This window comes from Staurois parvus, unplaced genomic scaffold, assembly GCF_062004578.1.
Source record: "Staurois parvus isolate SC_StPar_1 unplaced genomic scaffold, SC_StPar_1.0 ptg000316l, whole genome shotgun sequence".
Classification (NCBI taxonomy): Eukaryota; Metazoa; Chordata; class Amphibia; order Anura; family Ranidae; genus Staurois; species Staurois parvus.
Window position 1 is genome coordinate 10282 of NW_028318112.1, and position 19017 is coordinate 29298.

The following is a 19017-nucleotide window of genomic DNA, read 5'->3' on the forward strand; positions in this document are numbered from 1 at the left end:
TGCAGCGCTGTATCGCAAAAGATAGCCTTGTCAGGAAGCAGGGTAAATCCTCTGGAGGGCAAATGGTTAAGTTTTGTATAAAGTGGTGAGGTATTAGAACTCGTCAGGATTTTATTGCCATCTGTGACTCAGTTACAGATTTTTCACCCTCTCTATTCCAGTTTACCATTACTGTTGACAGTGAAGGTAAAAGAAAATCGCTAATTTTGGATTGTTACAGAATAATACAACAGGAATCTTTTAATGGAGTACACTAGTTTGGGTGACCCTGGTGAGACCCAGGGATTCCCTCTCTTCAGAGGAATTTCCCCTCACTTTTGGCTATGAGACAGGAAGTGAAGGAATATCTCTGCAATGGGACATAGAATGCATTAAAAAAAAAAAAAAAAAAAAAGACAGTTTATAATCCTCCCTTACTCTATCCAAAATGATCAGATCTATACACACATCCCAGTATTTGCGCCACAAGTGACCTGCACAAAAAGGGTGCAAAAGTTCAATATAATTTCAGCCATGAAACGATTGATCTTCAACACCACCACAACTATGCTTCTCACAACCAGGGTCAAAACTAGCGAGCACTGGAAACTGCAAACACACAAACAAGAAAGATGAGCATGGCTATGTCCAGTTCTGCAGTGGTATGATTATATGTTACATGCTGTTATTTTATATGAAAGGGTTAAGTTGACATAAATGAGTTTTTATAGGAATTGCACTTTGATACCATTATGTTTCTCATAGTAATCCCAGCACAGAATCTGGCCACTAGTGGGTCTGTAAAGGGTTAATCCTTCAACACCAAGTCAGGCTATTTAAGGATGCTTACAATGGTACTTGGTGGACAAAGCACAAACAAAAGGAGGCTACACCCTTCAAAACATGTTTTCTTAGCAAAAGCTCACACACACACCATCAGCAGCACTCTGCTCACATCACGTGACCCCAAGCACAGCTTCGTGTGCATGTGAACCATTAGCGTGAATGCGCTCAAGCACAGCAGCAACATTCTACCCAGGACTGCAATCATATTCACTTTGTCAGATGGGGCTCCCATCAAGGGCAATGAGAGTATTTTGGTGCACAGTACCACAGTAGGGAGTTGTGACTGATGAGCTCTAATTCATTTTACTTATGAGTGCAGTTTTATCTAGTTCTTACTGTAAAATAAAATTGTATTGCACCAGAGCCTGTGCACTCTTCTCTCTTGTGTCTATCCAAAACTTTTTGCCTTTATTTTATCCACTAGTAAACAACTGGAGAAAAAAAAAACAAACAAACAAAAAAAACAAAAACAAAAGCATCTTTTTTGGGGGGTATAGGACAACATCTTTGAAAACAAAATAAAATATATCTGCATACCACATTTAACTCCAATGGAAGAACCAAGAGCTTCAAACTGTTCAGAAATCTGAAAAGCCAGTTCCCTAGTTGGTGTCAGAACCAACGCATAAAGCCTTTGAGGACCTTCCAGCAAAGTCTGAAGAATAGGTAATGCAAAGGCACCCGTCTTTCCAGAGCCCGTTTCAGCCAAACCAATGATGTCACGACCTGTGAAGTAAAATAAAAATGTATCCAAAAATTTGTCAATAACGGTGTCAATTAGTCAATAATTAGTCAACAATAAGCACTACCATTCACAGAAATACAGAGTAAGAAGCACGGAGTTGTAATGTTGAAAAATCTAGGTACGCAATAGTCCAAATGTGATCTACATATGCATTATTTTATTTTTTTTTACATTGTAGTGTACAGTGTAACTCAGATGACATACCATAGGTAGTAGATATTGATCAGTAATAATTCTATAGCTTATCTAAGTTTTAAAATTACAGTGGTTGTACAGGTTGTTTTTTTTTTTACAATCCTCTCTAAAGCCTTACCTGAGCACGATCTCGATCCAGGGCTGTGCCTGAGAGCAGAAGCGCTTCTTCCTCTCTCTCTCTCCTCATAGTCTCAAAGACAGCAGTGGGAGGCACTGGTTACCACTGCTGTCATTCAAAGCCAGTGAGCAGAGCGGGGGTGGGGTGGGGTAGATGCTGGGGGGTTGCAGAGACCTTGTCTCTGTTTGTCAATGAGAGCAAGCCTGCAAGAGTGCCCCCATAGCAAGCACATATGGAGCCAATCGGAAGGGGGGTGAGAAGGCTCAGGGCTCTGTGCAAAACCACTGTACAGAGCAGGTAAGTATACCAGGTTTGTTATTTAAAAAAAAAATCAAAAAACAGAACCTTTACAATCACTTTAACTTGCTCTCAGAATATACATAAATCAGTGTGGGCAGCGCTGTCGAATGAGATTTTTTATCCGCAGTTTAAGAAAAGTTTTATTGAGTTACTGTTTTATTGTTAACCATTGTTGCTTTGCAGGAATGTCAACCTGCAGAACTGACTTGTTTATTCTGACAGCAATAGGATCTTGCTTTCAGAATATACATAAGTGTGTGCAGTGCTGTCGGATGAGATTTTTCATCCGCAGTTAAAAAAAAAGCATATATGCCGAAGCATGGGGACCTGGGGTGGCCAGTGGGTGGATGGCCCCTAAGCTTCGGCATATATATATTTTATATTTGTTGGCACATTTCATGTGTGCCCACCATTAGAAGTGGGTGGATGAAGGGAGGTTTTCTAATGGTGGGCATACCACCACACACTTTTCCTTGCAGAGATATTTCAATTATAAAGTTGTTTTATTGAGTTACTGTTTTGTTAACCATTGTTGATTTCTTTGCAGGAATGTCAAACTGCAGCACTGACATGTACAGTCAGGTCCATAAATATTGGGACCGACACAATTCTAACATTTTTGGCTCTATACACCACCACAATGGATTTGAAATGAAACAAACAAGATGTGCTTTAACTGCAGACTGTCAGCTTTAATTTGAGGGTATTTACATCCAAATCAGGTGAATGGTGTAGGAATTACAACAGTTTGCATATGTGCCTCCCACTTCTTAAGGGACCAAAAGTAATGGGACAGAATAATAATCATAAATCAAACTTTCACTTTTTAATTCTTGGTTGCAAATCCTTTGCAGTCAATTACAGCCTGAAGTCTGGAACGCATAGACATCACCAGACGCTGGGTTTCATCTCTGGTGATGCTCTGCCAGGCCTCTACTGCAACTGTCTTCAGATCCTGCTTGTTCTTGGGGCATTTTCCCTTCAGTTTTGTCTTCAGCAAGTGAAATGCATGCTCAATCAGATTCAGGTCAGGTGATTGACTTGGCCATTGCATAACATTCCACTTCTTTCCCTTAAAAAACTATTTGGTTGCTTTTGCAGTATGCTTTGGGTCATTGTCCATCTGCACTGTGAAGCGGCGTCCAATGAGTTCTGAAGCATTTGGCTGAATATGAGCAGAGAATATTGCCCGAAACACTTCAGAATTCATCCTGCTGCTTTTGTCAGCAGTCACATCATCAAAAAAATACAAGAGAACCAGTTCCATTGGCAGCCATACATGCCCACGCCATGACACTACCACCACCATGCTTCACTGTTGAGGTGGTATGCTCAGGATCATGAGCAGTTCCTTTCCTTCTCCATACTCTTCTCTTCCATCACTCTGGTACAAGTTGATCTTGGTCTCATCTGTCCATAGGATGTTGTTCCTGAACTGTGAAGGCTTTTTTAGATGTCATTTGGCAAACTCTAATCTGGCCTTCCTGTTTTTGAGGCTCACCAATCTTGTGATGAAGCCTTTATATTAAACTCTAGTGAAGTCTTCTCTTGATTGTTGACTTTTACACACATACACCTACCTCCTGGAGAGTGTTCTTGATCTAGCCAACTGTTGTGAAGGGCGTTTTCTTCACCAGGGAAATAATTCTTCGGTCATCCACCACAGTTTTCCGTGGTCTTCCGGGACTTTTGGTGTTGCTGAGCTCACCGGTGCGTTCCTTCTTTTTAAGAATGTTCCAAACAGTTGTTTTGGCCACGCCTAATGTTTTTGCTATCTCTCTGATGGGTTTGTTTTGTTTTTTCAGCCCAATGATGGCTTGCTTCACTGATCGTGACAGCTCTTTGGATCACATCTTGAGAGTTGACAGCAACAGATTCCAAATGCAAATAGCACACTTGAAATGAACTCTGGACCTTTTATCTGCTCATTGTAATTGGGATAATGAGGGAATAACACACACCTGGCCATGGAACAGCTGAAAAGCCAATTGTCCCATTACTTTTGGTCCCTTAACAAGTGGGAGGCACATATGCAAACTTATAATTCCTACACCGTTCACCTGATTTGGATGTAAAAACCCTCAAATTAAAGCTGCAGTTAAAGCACATCTTTTTGGTTTCATTTCAAATCCATTGTGGTGGTGTATACAGCCAAAAATGTTAGAATTGTGTTGATGTCCCAATATTTATGGACCTGACTGTATATGCTGAAGCATGGGGGCCTGGGGTGGCCAGTGGGTGGATGGCCCCTATGCTTCGGCATATATATTTTATATTTGTGGGCACATTTCATGTATGCCCACCATTAGAAGTGGGTGGATGCAGGGAGGTATTCTAATGGTGGGCATACCACACACTTTTTCTGGCAGAGATTTCCTCTTTTTCTCCCATTCAACCCACAGGCTGCAAAAAGAAAAAAAAAAAAGAAAATAGCATATACACCCAACAAGGACCAGCGACATACTGGTACATCACTGGACTTTGAATGGTTATACCAGGGTGATGCCTGCAGCTGCAGGCATCATCCTGGTATCGTTTTTTTTCAGCAGGCGATGGGCTTTCATGTAAAAGCAATCCTAATAGCTAATTCTGAAGAGGAAGGATTCCAGTTAGTTGAAAAGTGGGGCCTTCTGCCAACAGATGAAGAATCTATGCCAACTAAAGCTTCACCCAGAAAAATAACCCCTGAATGGGAAATGGGAAGTCGCAGGATGATGTGAATCATTACATTTTCTGCCGCAGTGCCTAGTTCCTTTTCACTCAATCTGCTGTGCACTTGAGCAGTTATTCAAGCTGCGCCTCTTGGCATTTACCCCCCACCTGTAACAGTGATTAATTAATTTTGTTTTTCTCCAAATTTTTCTCAGTTTTTTTCTTAGAACATCCATATCAATATACCACGGGATCTCAGTATGTAATTTCTGATGCACCTTGGGGGGGGGGGGGGGGGGGCGAAGCCCTTCTCTCCTCGCTGGAACACCTGGGACGCTGTAAGCTTACCCTTTTGGATCATTTCCTCTGATGTGCACTTCCTACTTTTACCACTTGAGGGCGACCCCTCATTTTTGCCAAACCTACCATGGTCCTGAAAGTAGTTTCTATGAATGCCCACGGTCTTAACAGCGTCACTCAACGTGGAAAGAGGCTCAACGGTTATGTGGCGACGGGATTTGTGTTCAGGAAACACATTTTTCCTCTACTAAGGCACCTCACTGCTCACATCGCATGTTCCCACACGTTTTCAAGTCCAATGGCCCTTATCAGAAATGTGGTGTTCTTATAGCTATCAGAAACTCTGTCGCTTTTTCATTGCTATCTCAAGTGTCTGATAGTAAAGGTAGATTTCTAATTATTGTATGCGAAATTAATAATATCTATACTATTGTGAATCTCTATGCTCCCAATGTTCATCAGGTCCACTTTCTAAATTCCTTGCAAAAAAAGTGGCAAAAAGTCAGAAGGGATTCTTACTATATTATGGAGACTTCAATGCTATTATAAATAATTCCCTAGATGTATCACACTCTTCTCGCAGTTTGAGACATTCTCTAACTAATGTTTTATCTGAATCCAACTTGTATGATCCCTGGAGATGTCTACATGCATCTGAACGAGATTATACACACTACTCAGCACCTCACAAATCTTACTCAAAAATTTATTTTTCTAACGGACATTCAATTATTGCAAAATGTCTCCAGCGCTGAGATTCATCCAATGTCGTGGTCGGACCACGCTAAACAAGCTAAAGCTACATTTTATACGCAGGGGAACAAAGCAGGTAAGATGCTTGCGAAATATCTTGCTGCCAGACAATCTAAATCAGCATCAATTTTAGATCCCTTATCGAACAAACCTACTTTTCACCCCAATAAAATAGCAGCGGCGATTCGCTCCTATTACTCTGTTATACAACCTTCAAGATCTTAATACTCAACCTACCCCTGAGCTAATTCATCAATTCTTAGATAAACTTCCATTGCCTAAATTAGCACATCAAAAATTGGAGGGGCTTAAACAACCTATCCTGGAAAGTGAAATAATCGTGGCCATTAAAGCTTTGCCAAAAGGGAAATCCCCAGGGGCTGACGGCTTCGCAGCAGAGTACTATAAGGAATTTCAACCTATATTACTACCTCACCTTAAAAGAACTTACAATGAAGCAGTACTTAAATCCACATTCCCATCTGAGATGTTAAAGGCTATCATCGTTACTCTACCTAAACCGGGGAAGACTCCTGACCGTCCCCAAAATTTTAGGCCAATTTCACGGTTAAACACAGACCTTAAAAGTATACGCCAAAATTATAGCAACCCGTCTATTAAATATTACTCTTCTTATTCAGGCAGATCAGGTGGGTTTTGTTAAGGGCTGACAGGCAGCAGATGGTACTCGTAGAATACTGAACTTGATGCATTTGATTGAAAGACGAGGGCTTCAGGTGGTGTTTTTGGTATTGGATGCCGAGAAAGCGCTTGATAGAGTTCACTGGCAATACTTAGACGCTACCTTAAACAAATTTGGTATCAGTGGTTTTTTTAAAGTCGGCTATTATGGCACTATACACAGTTCCTTCTGCCCAAGTATTCACATCTAATGCCCTGTCGGTTTCTTTTAGTATCACTAAATGGCACAAGACATCATATTTTCACAGTTATGGAACCTCTAGCGACTGCAATTAGAAATAATCCACGGATCAAAGGCATTCAAGTAGCGTCTACATCCCATAAAATTGGACTGTTTGCGGACGATGTTATACTCACTGTTACTGATCCAGTGAACGCATACAGAAATTTCAGCTTCCTTGCAGTCTTTTAGTGAAGTTTCCTACTATAAACTTAATATCACAAAATCCTGTGCTCTTCCAATAGCAATAACAAAGGGATCCCTGAATTTTCTCAAAGACAAAATTTCCCTATCATTGGACCCATAAGAAATTGGACTACCTAGGTATCTACATATCAGCTCCATCCTCTAATACATTTAAAGATAACTTTGAAAAATTGTACCAGTCCACTAGAACGGAGCTGCAGCGGCTCAACAAATTTTAAACATCGTGGATGGGTAGAATAACGGCATTTAAGATGTTAATATTTCCTAAAATACTATATTATTTCAGAACAATCCCGATTCTTATTCCTCAGGCCTATTTTCATAGGCTGGAGGTGGCCCTAAAAAGATTTATCTGGAAAGGGAAGAAACCGCAGATTCCATTTCTGTCCCTTACCAAACATAAAACTAAAAATGAGGAATCGGTCTTCCAGTACTTTCTACTTACTACTATGCAACAATCCTAGATCAACTCCCGGAGTGGTTTGTCCCATCAGACAAATTATGGGTACAAATAGAACAGAATGTGGTTCCCAATAGAGACTTACGAGCGCTACTATTGGCTAGGTCTGTTACATCAAAACTTTTAAACTACATTTCTCCCATCTATTACCACAACATTGGAAGCTTGGATAATAGGTCTAAATAAAAGTATCTAATTCCTCTCCCAAGCTTCAAATTGATACCCCACTATCTGCTTATGAACATTTTATCGCAAATCTTAATACCAAACCTTTAAAAGGATCTTGGCTACAGTACCTTCGCAGAAATAGAAAAACCTATCCCAAGTAAAGGCCTACACCCTTTCTTGCAAATAAGAGGATTTCACAGAGCTAATTTGCAGACATGGCTTGAGATAAATTCTAAATTATGGCACACTTTAACTAATCCTGTTAGAATGAAAAAGGGTATCTTTTGGTTTTAAGTGTTTGCACTATGATAATGATTCCTCTAATTTAGGTTGCGTGGGAAGGTGGGAGAGGGATCTACAAAGATCCTTCACCCGAGATGAGTGGGAGGCTGCCTTAAGCAATAATTTGAGTATTACAAAATGTACTAATCATTGGGACTGTTCTTTGAAAATATTGAACCGCAGCTACCTTACTCCATACAAATTGTCTAAAATGTACCCTGATGTGTTGTCCTTGTGTTGGAGGAATTGTGGAGAAGGGAACATACTTCATACCTTGTGGAAATGTTCCTGCCTGCAGAACTTTTGGCAAGAAGTTTTTGCACTCACAGTATCTCGCGGGTGTCAGGAACAAGGACTAGCCTGGCACCGCATCTGGCATTAATTATTACCTTAAATATTTTCCCTGGCAAATTTAGAACGATAATTGGCCATATACTCCTAGATTGTAAGCTTGAAAGAGGAGGGCCCTTGATCCCCTCATGTTTTGCATTGTATTGTTGTTCTGTCACATGTTCTGTCCCCCTTTGTAATGTACAGTGCTGAGCGAACTATTGGCGCTTTATAAATACTGTATAATAATATACTTATTGCTGCTAGATTGGCCATCACTGCTGTGTGGAGGTAAACAAAAATTCCCTCCATAGAGGTAATTCAAAGGGTACAGTCACATATCTGTGAGAGGGCACTTTCTCATCAGCATATGGAAAAATTTGAAATGTTTATGTCACACATTATGCATATATAGAATTGAGAGTATTGTGGTTTCAGTAATTGAAACGCAAGCTCTCTTTTCTTAACCTTTTAGGTTTCCCTTCCTTTCTCCTCTTGGTTTCTTTTTTTATTCTCTCTCCCTTTTCTTTTTCATTATGTTTTAACTACCTGGTGGATCGGCCCTGTGGGCCCGTCTCTCCAGGATAATTGTGATTGCAGACAGTGCACTATGTAAATACAGTATGCCTTATTTGTAACTTATTTTGCTGGAAGCAAAATCTATATCTACTGCTTTACATTGTTAATGTATATTTTTCATGGCCGATGTTGCAACTTTAAGACCGTATTTGAGTTGTGGTGCTATGAAAAAGATGTACCTATTTTCTACTCAATCCTTTGTTGATGAAATTGTTTAAAAATTTCAATAAAAAAAAAAAAAAAAAAAAAAAAAAAAAAGATTTGAAAAGAAAAGATAATAAAATATTTACAAAAATGTGAGGAGTGTACTCACTTCTGTAAGATACTTCTTTTGGACTGGTCCTTTGACCGACCACAATAAACATACGTCGGTGAAGCAGCACCTGCAGGCACAATCACTTACAGTGCATCCAGAAAGTATTCACAGCTTTCAAAAGATTTCAAAACGAACCTCTTTCACATTGTCATTATGGGGTATTGTTTGCAGAATGCTGAGGAAAAAAATGAATTTAATCCATTTTGGAATAAAGCTGTAACATAACAAAATGTGGCAAAAGTTAAGCGCTGTGAATACTTTCTGGATGCACTGTACTTGATTGTGCCTGCAGCTGCTGCTGAAGTATGTTTATTGTGGTGGGTCAAAAGGACCAGTTCAAAAGAAGTCAGCATGCAACCAGCATGATCAAAAGCACACTCCACTAGTGAGTGTTTATTTAGATTCATCACATGGTGATCACTGGACATTATTCAAATACGACTGTCCACAGGCATTTGTTGTTATATGTTGTGCCACCCCAATCAATCAAGGGTTAACCACTTGAGCCCCAGAGGATTTACCCCCCTTAATGACCAGGCCTTTTTTTGCTGTTTGGCGCTGCACTAATTCAAATGATAATTGCACGGTCATGCAATGCTGTACAAAACAAAATTTACGTCCTTTTTTTCACATAAATAGAGCTTTCTTTTGGTGGTATTTGATCACCTGTGCGCTTTTTATTTTTTGCGCTATAAACAAAAAAATCACGAAAATTTAGAAAAAAAAAATATTTTCTACTTTCAGCTATAAAAAAATATATCGTAAACTCAAAGTTAGTCATAAATTTAAGCCAAAATGTATTCTGCTACATGTTTTTGGTAAAAAAAATCCCAATAAGTGTATATTGATTGCTTTGTGTGAAAGTTATAGCGTCTACAAACTATGGTATAGATACTGTAATTTATGCCTTTTTTTGCTATACAGCGCTGCACTAACTCAAATGATAATTGCGCGGTCATGCAATGCTGCACCCAAACGAAAATTATGTCCTTTTTTTCACACAAATAGAGCTTTCTTTTGGTGGTATTTGATCACCTGTGCGCCTTTTATTTTTTGCGCTATAAACAAAAAAACCACAAAAATTTTGAAAAAACAATATTTTCTACTTTCAGCTATAAAAAATATATCGTAAACTCAAAGTTAGTCATAAATTTAAGCCAAAATGTATTCTGCTACATGTTTTTGGTAAAAAAAATCCCGTGCATTAGCGAGCAAACTGGCGCTATCTAGGAGGGGCGCTAACACTATCGGAAGTCGCCAGCGACACTGATACAGTGATCAGTAAAAATTGGTTCACTGATCAGTGACACTGGTGACAGGGCAGTGAAGGGGTTAACTGGGGGGGGGGGCGATCAAGGGGTTAAACGGGATTACTGGTGTACTGGCGGGCAATCTGGCGCTATCTGGGAGGGGCGCTAACTCTATCGGAAGTCGCCAGCGACACTGATCAGTAAAAATCGCTTCACTGATCAGTGACACTGGTGACAGGGCAGTGAAGGGTTAACTGGAGGGGGGGGGGGTGATCAGGGGGTTAAATGTGTCCTAGAGTGTTCTAACTGTAGTGTAGTGCTTGTGTACTCACTTTTTGGATGTCTTCTTCTCTGTCTGGAACGGAATGTGTCCAGGCAGAGAAGAATGACATCATATCCTGCCCTGTGTGTATGTCAACACAGGACAGGATAGGACAGGGACCGATCATGTGATTTCAACCAGAAATTACTGGCTGAAATCTAATGATTGATCCCTCCTGGATCAAATCGTGTCACCCGCGGGTTGGCGGGAGCGCACGCGCGCGCCCCCTGCCGGCGAAAGTGTCGGGAGCGCGGAACCCGTTTTTAAACGTGGTTTTGCGCTCCACTGCCGCCCTGCACACGTATATACACAGTGGCAGGGCGGCAAGCGGTCAAGGAATGTCTCGAGCCTGATACCTTTGCAAACATTGCACTGTGTCAATCCCACCAATACATGCTGGCTCCCTCCACTCACAGACGCCTTCCGTTACGTCAGTTTGTCTTTCTCATCCATGTAAAACACTGCCACTGCCCACTCTCTCCACAATCTCTATAATCCTACATAGCAGTACACAACCGCTAGGACTCCTCTGAACTTCCGGGACTGAGGTAATGTCAGATGTCTTTTTTTTATTTGATTATTATGCAAAATAGAAAAATCATCCGTTCTAAAAAATATTTAATGCATATTCCAGTGACCCCATACATTTCCCCTGCCCCCCCCCATCCTCCCTCTCTACCCATCCCCATCCTGGTCTAAGTTCTTCTCTCATACCTATCTGTATCAAGTTCATCTCTCATGAATTTACCATAATAATTCTCCTAGTTTCTATACTTCCCCCTTTACTCTAATCAATTCTGTATATATTTGAGGTTTTAAATTTGATCCAACTACACAATATTTTCCTAAATTTTTCCATCTTATCCTCTTCCAAATGATACAATTCCTCCATTCTAAAGATACCCTCCACTCTATCCAGTCTCCGATTTTTGGTGCATCAGTCGCCTGCCAATACTTGGGCATTAAACCCTTTGCTGCAATTATTAAATGATACAAAACTTTATTTTTATGTAGTTCCAATGAGGGTTCAAAATAATAGAATAAACACTTCCATGGCTCTCTCTGAAAGGTAAGCTCGCATATTGCCTGAATAAGTTGATTTATTTCATTCCAATAATTTTGTATTTTCGGGCAACTCCACCATATGTGTGCCACTGTACCTCCTTCTCCGCATTCTGTCCAACACAAAGTGGAAATTTCTACTTGCTGCTTATGACCTACCCTTGGTGTTGTATACCATTTAGCCAAACATTTATAGTTCATTTCCACTGTATGCATATTTATCGCCTTATGAGTTAATTTGAAAATATTCCTTTGCTATGGGTTAATTTCTACTCCCAGTTCCTTTTCCCATAAACCCTGGAGGGTCACCTCTTTCCATATCCATGAGGATCTTATATATTCTTGAGGTAACATGTTTTGGAGTCATATCTCCATTTAATAATTTTTCAAATGGATACATATCTTCCAATGTCCTCAGCGGTTGTGGGAGACTCGCAACAAAATGGTTTAGCTGGTAATATTGCCAATCATCCAACATGTCAAATAAATCTTTATTCTTTTTTAAATCTTGAAAAGTGTGCAATTTCCCTTATTTTATAATACCTTTCAAATGTGCATTCTTATCCTTTATCCAATTCCCACTAATTTCACCCTTCCCTGGGAGGAAATACTCCGTTCCCACGAGTGGGATCTTCAGTGAATTAAAATTAAATTTTTTATTTATACGGTGTATTCTATTCCACATGCGCAATACTATCCTAGTCAGTGAGCTAATATCTACATCCAATGTGCGAAACCTATGCGGAATCCATATACTCTTTTGTAACTGAGATTTACTTAATGCCCCTTCCATATTCACCCATCTCTTCATCTGAATTAAATGTCCAATCCACCACTCGTGATAAAAATTACTGTTGTGTAATACATCCTTACGTTAGGTAATCCCAAGCTTCCATTTCCTTTTGCTCTGCTCAAAACCTCATAGCCAATTCTTGGTTTCTTATTAGCCCAAATGTAGTAATCTTTTTAAATTATCCCAAAAAAGGACCTTGGAAGGGAGATCGGAAGCATGTGGAATTTATAAAAAAAATCTTTGGCAGTATCACCATCTTAACCAGATTTATTCGTCCAATCCACGAGGCTCCTTTTAACAGTCTTCTCAACTCTTCCTTACTTTCATTTATTAACGGAATATAATTTGCCTCATATAAACTTTTAAAAGAGTGGGTTAGTTTTATTCGAAGATAACCGATTTAATTTCTCTTCCAAGTGAAAGGGAATTCCTTTTGTAGGCCAGTCTTCTCTGGCATTGAAAGGTTAATGTTTAAAAATTCCTGATTTTACAGGATTTTCAAATTTGATATCTCCCCATACTGTTTCAAATACTTTCATTAAATTGGGCAACGTTATTCTGGGATTAGCGATCTAGAACATGTCATCTGCATACGCGGCTACTTTATGCTCTATTTCCCCTAGTTTTATCCCCTTTATATCAATACATTTCCTTACCCTCTACAAGAACAGTTCCAGGGACAAAAACGGTAAAGGAGACAGGGGACATCCTTGTCTGGTGCCATTATACATTCGAAAAAAACTGTAAAAGTTCCATTTACCTTAACTGCCGCTGGACATTTCTATAATCCTTTTATCCAGTTTAGAAATATTAGGAATAGGGCCTAAAATGCTGAAGTATCAAAAATAAATCCCCAGTTAACCTTATTGAAGGCCTTTTCAGCATCAATCGACAGTAGTATTGTCCGTATGTTTTCTTTTTTTAGCCCTTTGTACAAGAATCAAGAATCTAAGGCCATTATCCCTCCCTTCTCTTCCCGGTATAAAAGACCACCTGATCCAAATGCACCCATTGCAGCATCAGATACTTCAGTCTTGTTGTCAAGAGCTTCGCGTAAAGTTTAGTATCTGTATTTAATAATGATATAGGCCTATAACTTGCACATTGTGAGCCATCCTTCCCCCTCCTTTAGAATGAGAGTAATGTGAGCCTGCAGTGACTCTTCCCTCATTTCCGACCCCTCTCCTATTGCATTCATATATCCACAGATTTTGTAAACAAGAAAATCCTTGAACTTTTTAGAATACCCCACTGTACCCATCTGGTCCTGGGCTTTTTCCTCCGGGGTAATAGGACTCTCGAGAATCTCTAATGTTTGTGTTAATTGTGGCAATTCTACTTCACCTAAATATTTGTCTAATTTTTTCCCTCTCCTCTTCATTTTCCCTTTGGTTGCCACCCCTCACTTTATAAAGTTCACTATAATATCTGTAAAACCTCCTAGCTATATCAGATGTATTATACGCCATTTCTCCCTTCCCATCTCTTATTTTTTCTATAACATTTCTAGATTTCTTATTCTGAAGTCTTCTCATTAAATGTTTTCTGGGTCTATTCCCCAATTTGTATCTTTCCTTTGAGACCTCATTAAATATCCTTCTTGTCTCTTGTTCCATCAGATCTTTTAACTCATCTCTTTACAATATTACAGTCAGGTCCATAAAGATTGGGACATCGACACAATTCTAACATTTTTGGCTCTATACACCACCACAATGGATTTGAAATGAAACGAACAAGATGTGCTTTAACTGCAGACTGTCAGCTTTAATTTGAGGGTACTTACATCCAAATCAGGTGAACGGTGTAGGAATTACAACAGTTTGCATATGTGCCTCCCACTTGTTAAGGGACCAAAAGTAATGGGACAATTGGCTTCTCAGCTGTTCTATGGCCGGGTGTGTGTTAATCCCTCATTATCCCAATTACAATGAGCAGATAAAAGGTCCAGAGTTCATGTCAAGTGTGCTATTTGCATTTGGAATGTTTTGCTGTCAACTCTCAAGATGAGATCCAAAGAGCTGTCACTATCAGTGAAGCAAGCCATCATTAGGCTGAAAAAACAAAACAAACCCATCAGAGAGATAGCAAAGCCATTAGGCGTGGCCAAAACAACGGTTTGGAACATTCTTAAAAAGAAGGAACGCACCGGTGAGCTCAGCAACACCAAAAGTCCCGGAAGACCACGGAAAACAACTGTGGTGGAAGATGAAGAATTCTTTCCCTGGTGAAGAAAACACCCTTCACAACAGTTGGCCAGATCAAGAACACTCTCCAGGAGGTAGGTGTATGTGTGTCAAAGTCAACAATCAAGAGGAGACTTCACCAGAGTGAATACAGAGGGTTCACCACAAGATGTAAACCATTGGTGAGCCTCAAAAACAGGAAGGCCAGATTAGAGTTTGCCAAACGACATCTAAAAAAGCCTCCACAGTTCTGGAACAACATCCTATGGACAGATGAGACCAATATCAACTTGTACCAGAGTGATGGGAAGAGAAGAGTATGGAGAAGGAAAGGAACTGCTCATGATCCTAAGCATACCACCTCATCAGTGAAGCATGGTGGTGGTAGTAGTGTCATGGCGTGGGCATGTATGGCTGCCAATGGAACTGGTTCTCTTGTATTTATTGATGATGTGACTGCTGACAAAAGCAGCAGGATGAATTCTGAAGTGTTTCGGGCAATATCATCTGCTCATATTCAGCCAAATGCTTCACAACTCATTGGATGCCGCTTCACAGTGCAGATGGACAATGACCCAAAGCATACTGCAAAAGCAACCAAAGAGTTTTTTAAAGGAAAGAAGTGGAATGCTATCCAATGGCCAAGTCAATCACCTGACCTGAATCCGATTGAGCATGCATTTCACTTGCTGAAGACAATACTGAAGGGAAAATGCCCCAAGAACAAGCAAGCAGGAACTGAAGACAGTTGCAGTAGAGGCCTGGCAGAGCATCACCAGGGATGAAACCCAGCGTCTGGTGATGTCTATGCGTTCCAGACTTCAGGCTGTAATTGACTGCAAAGGATTTGCAACGAAGTATTTAAAAGTGAAAGTTTGATTTATGATTATTATTCTGTCCCATTACTTTTGGTCTCTTAACAAGTGGGAGGCACATATGCAAACTGTTGTAATTCCTACACCATTCACCTGATTTGGATGTAAACACCCTCAAATTAAAGCTGACAGTCTGCAGTTAAAGCACATCTTGTTAATTTCATTTCAAATCCATTGTGGTGGTGTATAGAGCCAAAAATGTTAGAATTGTGTCGATGTCCCAATATTTATGGACCTGACTGTATCTTCTAATAAATATCTATTCCGTTTTTTCTTTTATGTGTTTGTTCCAGTTTATGTAGCTCTTCCATTGCTAACTTTATTTTTTCTCCTCGTTTCTTTTTTTCTATTCCTATAGAGATCTATATTCCCCTAATATAGGCTTTATGTGTCTCCCAGGCTGTTGCCCCAGATATTTCATTAGTCTCATTTAACTCCAAAAAATTGTTTAATTTCCCGCTTTAACCTTTTCTCTACTTCGGGGTCCTGTAAAAGCATTTAATTTAACCTCCAAGAGAGTATTTTATCTTTGCCTCCACCTACTTGTAACCTCATTGTGATGGGGGAATGATCAGAGATAGACATTACCTCTATGTTGGAACCCATCAATGTCTCCAACTGTCTATGCTCTATCATTATGTAATCCAATCTTGAATACGAACCATGCACATGACAGAAGGTATAATATCTCTCTTGGATGATTTACTCTCCACGCATCTACTAATTGATGTTAATGTAATAACTTCAATGATTTCAAATTCCTATCCTCTGCTCTTCTCCTTGTACATGATGATGCATCCCATTGAGGATCTAAACACATTAAAATCTCCCCCCACAACCAAATACCCCTTTTTAAATTCAGCAAGTTTTCCTTAGCACCACTGACTGAAACCCACTGACAGATGCAACTACCTCCACAGTTCCAGCTTCCACCCCCAACGTGCCATCATACACAGTCAGGCCATTAGATACCACCGAATATGTTCTGACCCAAGAGACACATCTCGGGACACTAGCAGACTCCTTCCATACGAAAGGTTACAAGGACAAAACTATCAACACCAGCATAAACACAGCCTTGAGAACACGAAGAGAAAATCTACTTCAGTACAAAGAGAAAAAAAACAAACAACCGTGTACCTCTAGTAATCATATACAACCCAGCACTAGAAGGGATAAGAAAAATAATCAAAGATTTACAACCCATCATAACAGAGGATGGAACTCTGAAAGAAATATTCCAGCAACCCCCAATACTGGCCTTCAGACAACCCCCCAACCTCAGAAATAAACTAATCAGTAGGAAACTTCCTTCTGATTATGTCACAAATAATGGAAGCAAACCCTGCAATAAAAAACGCTGCAAGCTGTGCAACCAAATCAATCCATCAAAAAGTGTCAGACACTCAAAAGGGATCTTTAATATCTCCGGATCATACAGCTGCACCTCCAGTGCAAACAAGGATGAATTTGCACAGACATACCATCAAGGAACATAAAGAAGATGTGACCTCTGCACACCTGTAGGACACCATTTCACACAACCAGGCCACACAATGGGAGACCTCAATGTTTTAGTTCTGAAAGGAAAATTCAAATCCATTCAGGAAAGAAAAAAACTTTTGAACCAAGAATGATAATTCTATTTGACACAAGAGATAACGGCCTTAACTTGGACATGGGATTCCTCAATCATTATCCAACAGTTTTATGACTATTAGCTAGCTTGACCCCCTCTGTGTGAGTGTAGTATCCCCCTCCTCCCCCCTCCTTTTGCTGTATCTTATCTGTAGTCTTTTTTTTTTTTTTTTCATCCCTTCTAACATTCTGATTAAACTTTGTGATTTGTAATAGTACTGCTTGGACTTTGAAGAAGGGGACATACCCCGAAAGCTTGTCCTCAAAATTGTATGTTAGTGCAAATAAATAAAAAAGTATCACGGACAGTACTCAATTGTTTCTGATACAAAACATAAAAAATCCTCAAATATTGACTAAAATAACAACTATCATACAATCCACACAATTAAATGTGGCTAAAAAATATAGCTAAAAAACCTATGTGTCTCCCTTCAGTACACCCACACCAGATGTTCACATTCGTGTATATTACATTGTTAAAAACATTATAATGAAAAACTACAATTATTAGAACCGGATGGAAGAAACTCCAGCGTATTGATTCTCTCTCTCGCTCTCTCTCCAGCTCTCTTTCCAGCTCTCTATCACTGGGTTTTTTAAAATCTTAAAATAATTAAACAAGCAGAATATAAAAAAAAAACTCAAATAGGAATATAGTAACCAGATATACAGTTTAAAAATCACTGATAAAACAATTCAGATCAAATTCTACATTGAGTCCTCTAAAAAAAATCCATTTTGACTCTGTCTGACTCAATGATCTGATTTTATGGCTCCCTCTCCAATGTCTGTTAAAACGCTCAATTCCCCAAAAAAGCAATCCGGATGGGTCTTTATTATGAAAGTTGGCGAAATGCTTAGATACACTATGTTTAGGGTATCCTTTTTTGATATTCTGTACATGTTCGCGTAACCTCATCCAGAGAGGTCTCTTTGTGCGATCTATGTAGTGTAGTCCACATTTGCATTGTAGGGCGTACACTACACCTTCAGTTTTACAAGATATGAAGTCTTTAATTTTATATTCATTCCCATTACTCGTAGAGGAAAAAAGGAACTTTTTAGGATTCTGCCCCCTAGTGGCTCTACATATGTAGCATTTCTTACAAGGGAAGAAACCTTTCTGGTCTAGAAACGTGACCATCTTGTTTTTTTTATAGGTGGGTCTAATATGTTTTTAACTAATTTGTTTCTAAGGGTTGGGGCTTTTCTATAGATAAATTCTGGGTGATCAGGTATGATATTCTTTAAGATGGGATCTGTCTTGAGTATTGGCCAATGCTTTTTAAAAATATTTTGGATTTGTTTAAATTGCAGATTAAAATCAAGGATAATGACCAGTTGGTCAAAAGATTCTTCATTTTTAACTTTATCTTTGAGGATACTATATACTGCTTGTATATTCTGAGTGTAGGTGGCGAATACCCTTTGCCTATAAAAATTTCCTCCAAAATTTTGGCCTCTGTTGCATACTCTTCCTTGGAGGAATAGTTTCTCCTTATTCTTATAAACTGTCCCTTCGGGATGTTATATAGCCACGGCGGATAGTGGCAACTATCTATTGGGATGTAGCCATTTCTGTTTACATCCTTAAAATATGTTTTGGTGCTAATGTTTGTACCATTTATAAAGATCTCCAAATATAAGAACTGAATATGTTGGTTACTAAATTTCCATAAAAGTTTAATATTATTAATATTCAATTTGTTAAAAAAAAATTACCAAGTTAGCTTGGT

At 39.3% G+C, this 19017-nt stretch overlaps 1 protein-coding gene across 1 annotated transcript in view; it reads right to left on the bottom strand.

Annotated features, from left to right (window-relative positions):
• Nucleotides 1-571: 571 nt before the first annotated feature.
• Nucleotides 572-19017, bottom strand: part of LOC149457504 (putative ATP-dependent RNA helicase DDX47) — a 59039-nt gene continuing 40593 nt past the window's right edge. The window contains exons 3-4 of the mRNA XM_089683608.1: nt 1363-1551; nt 572-588 (exon numbers count right to left, since the gene is read on the bottom strand). Of these exons, the coding sequence (XP_089539734.1) occupies nt 572-588; nt 1363-1551 (206 nt within the window). The remainder of the gene's footprint in view (nt 589-1362; nt 1552-19017) is intronic.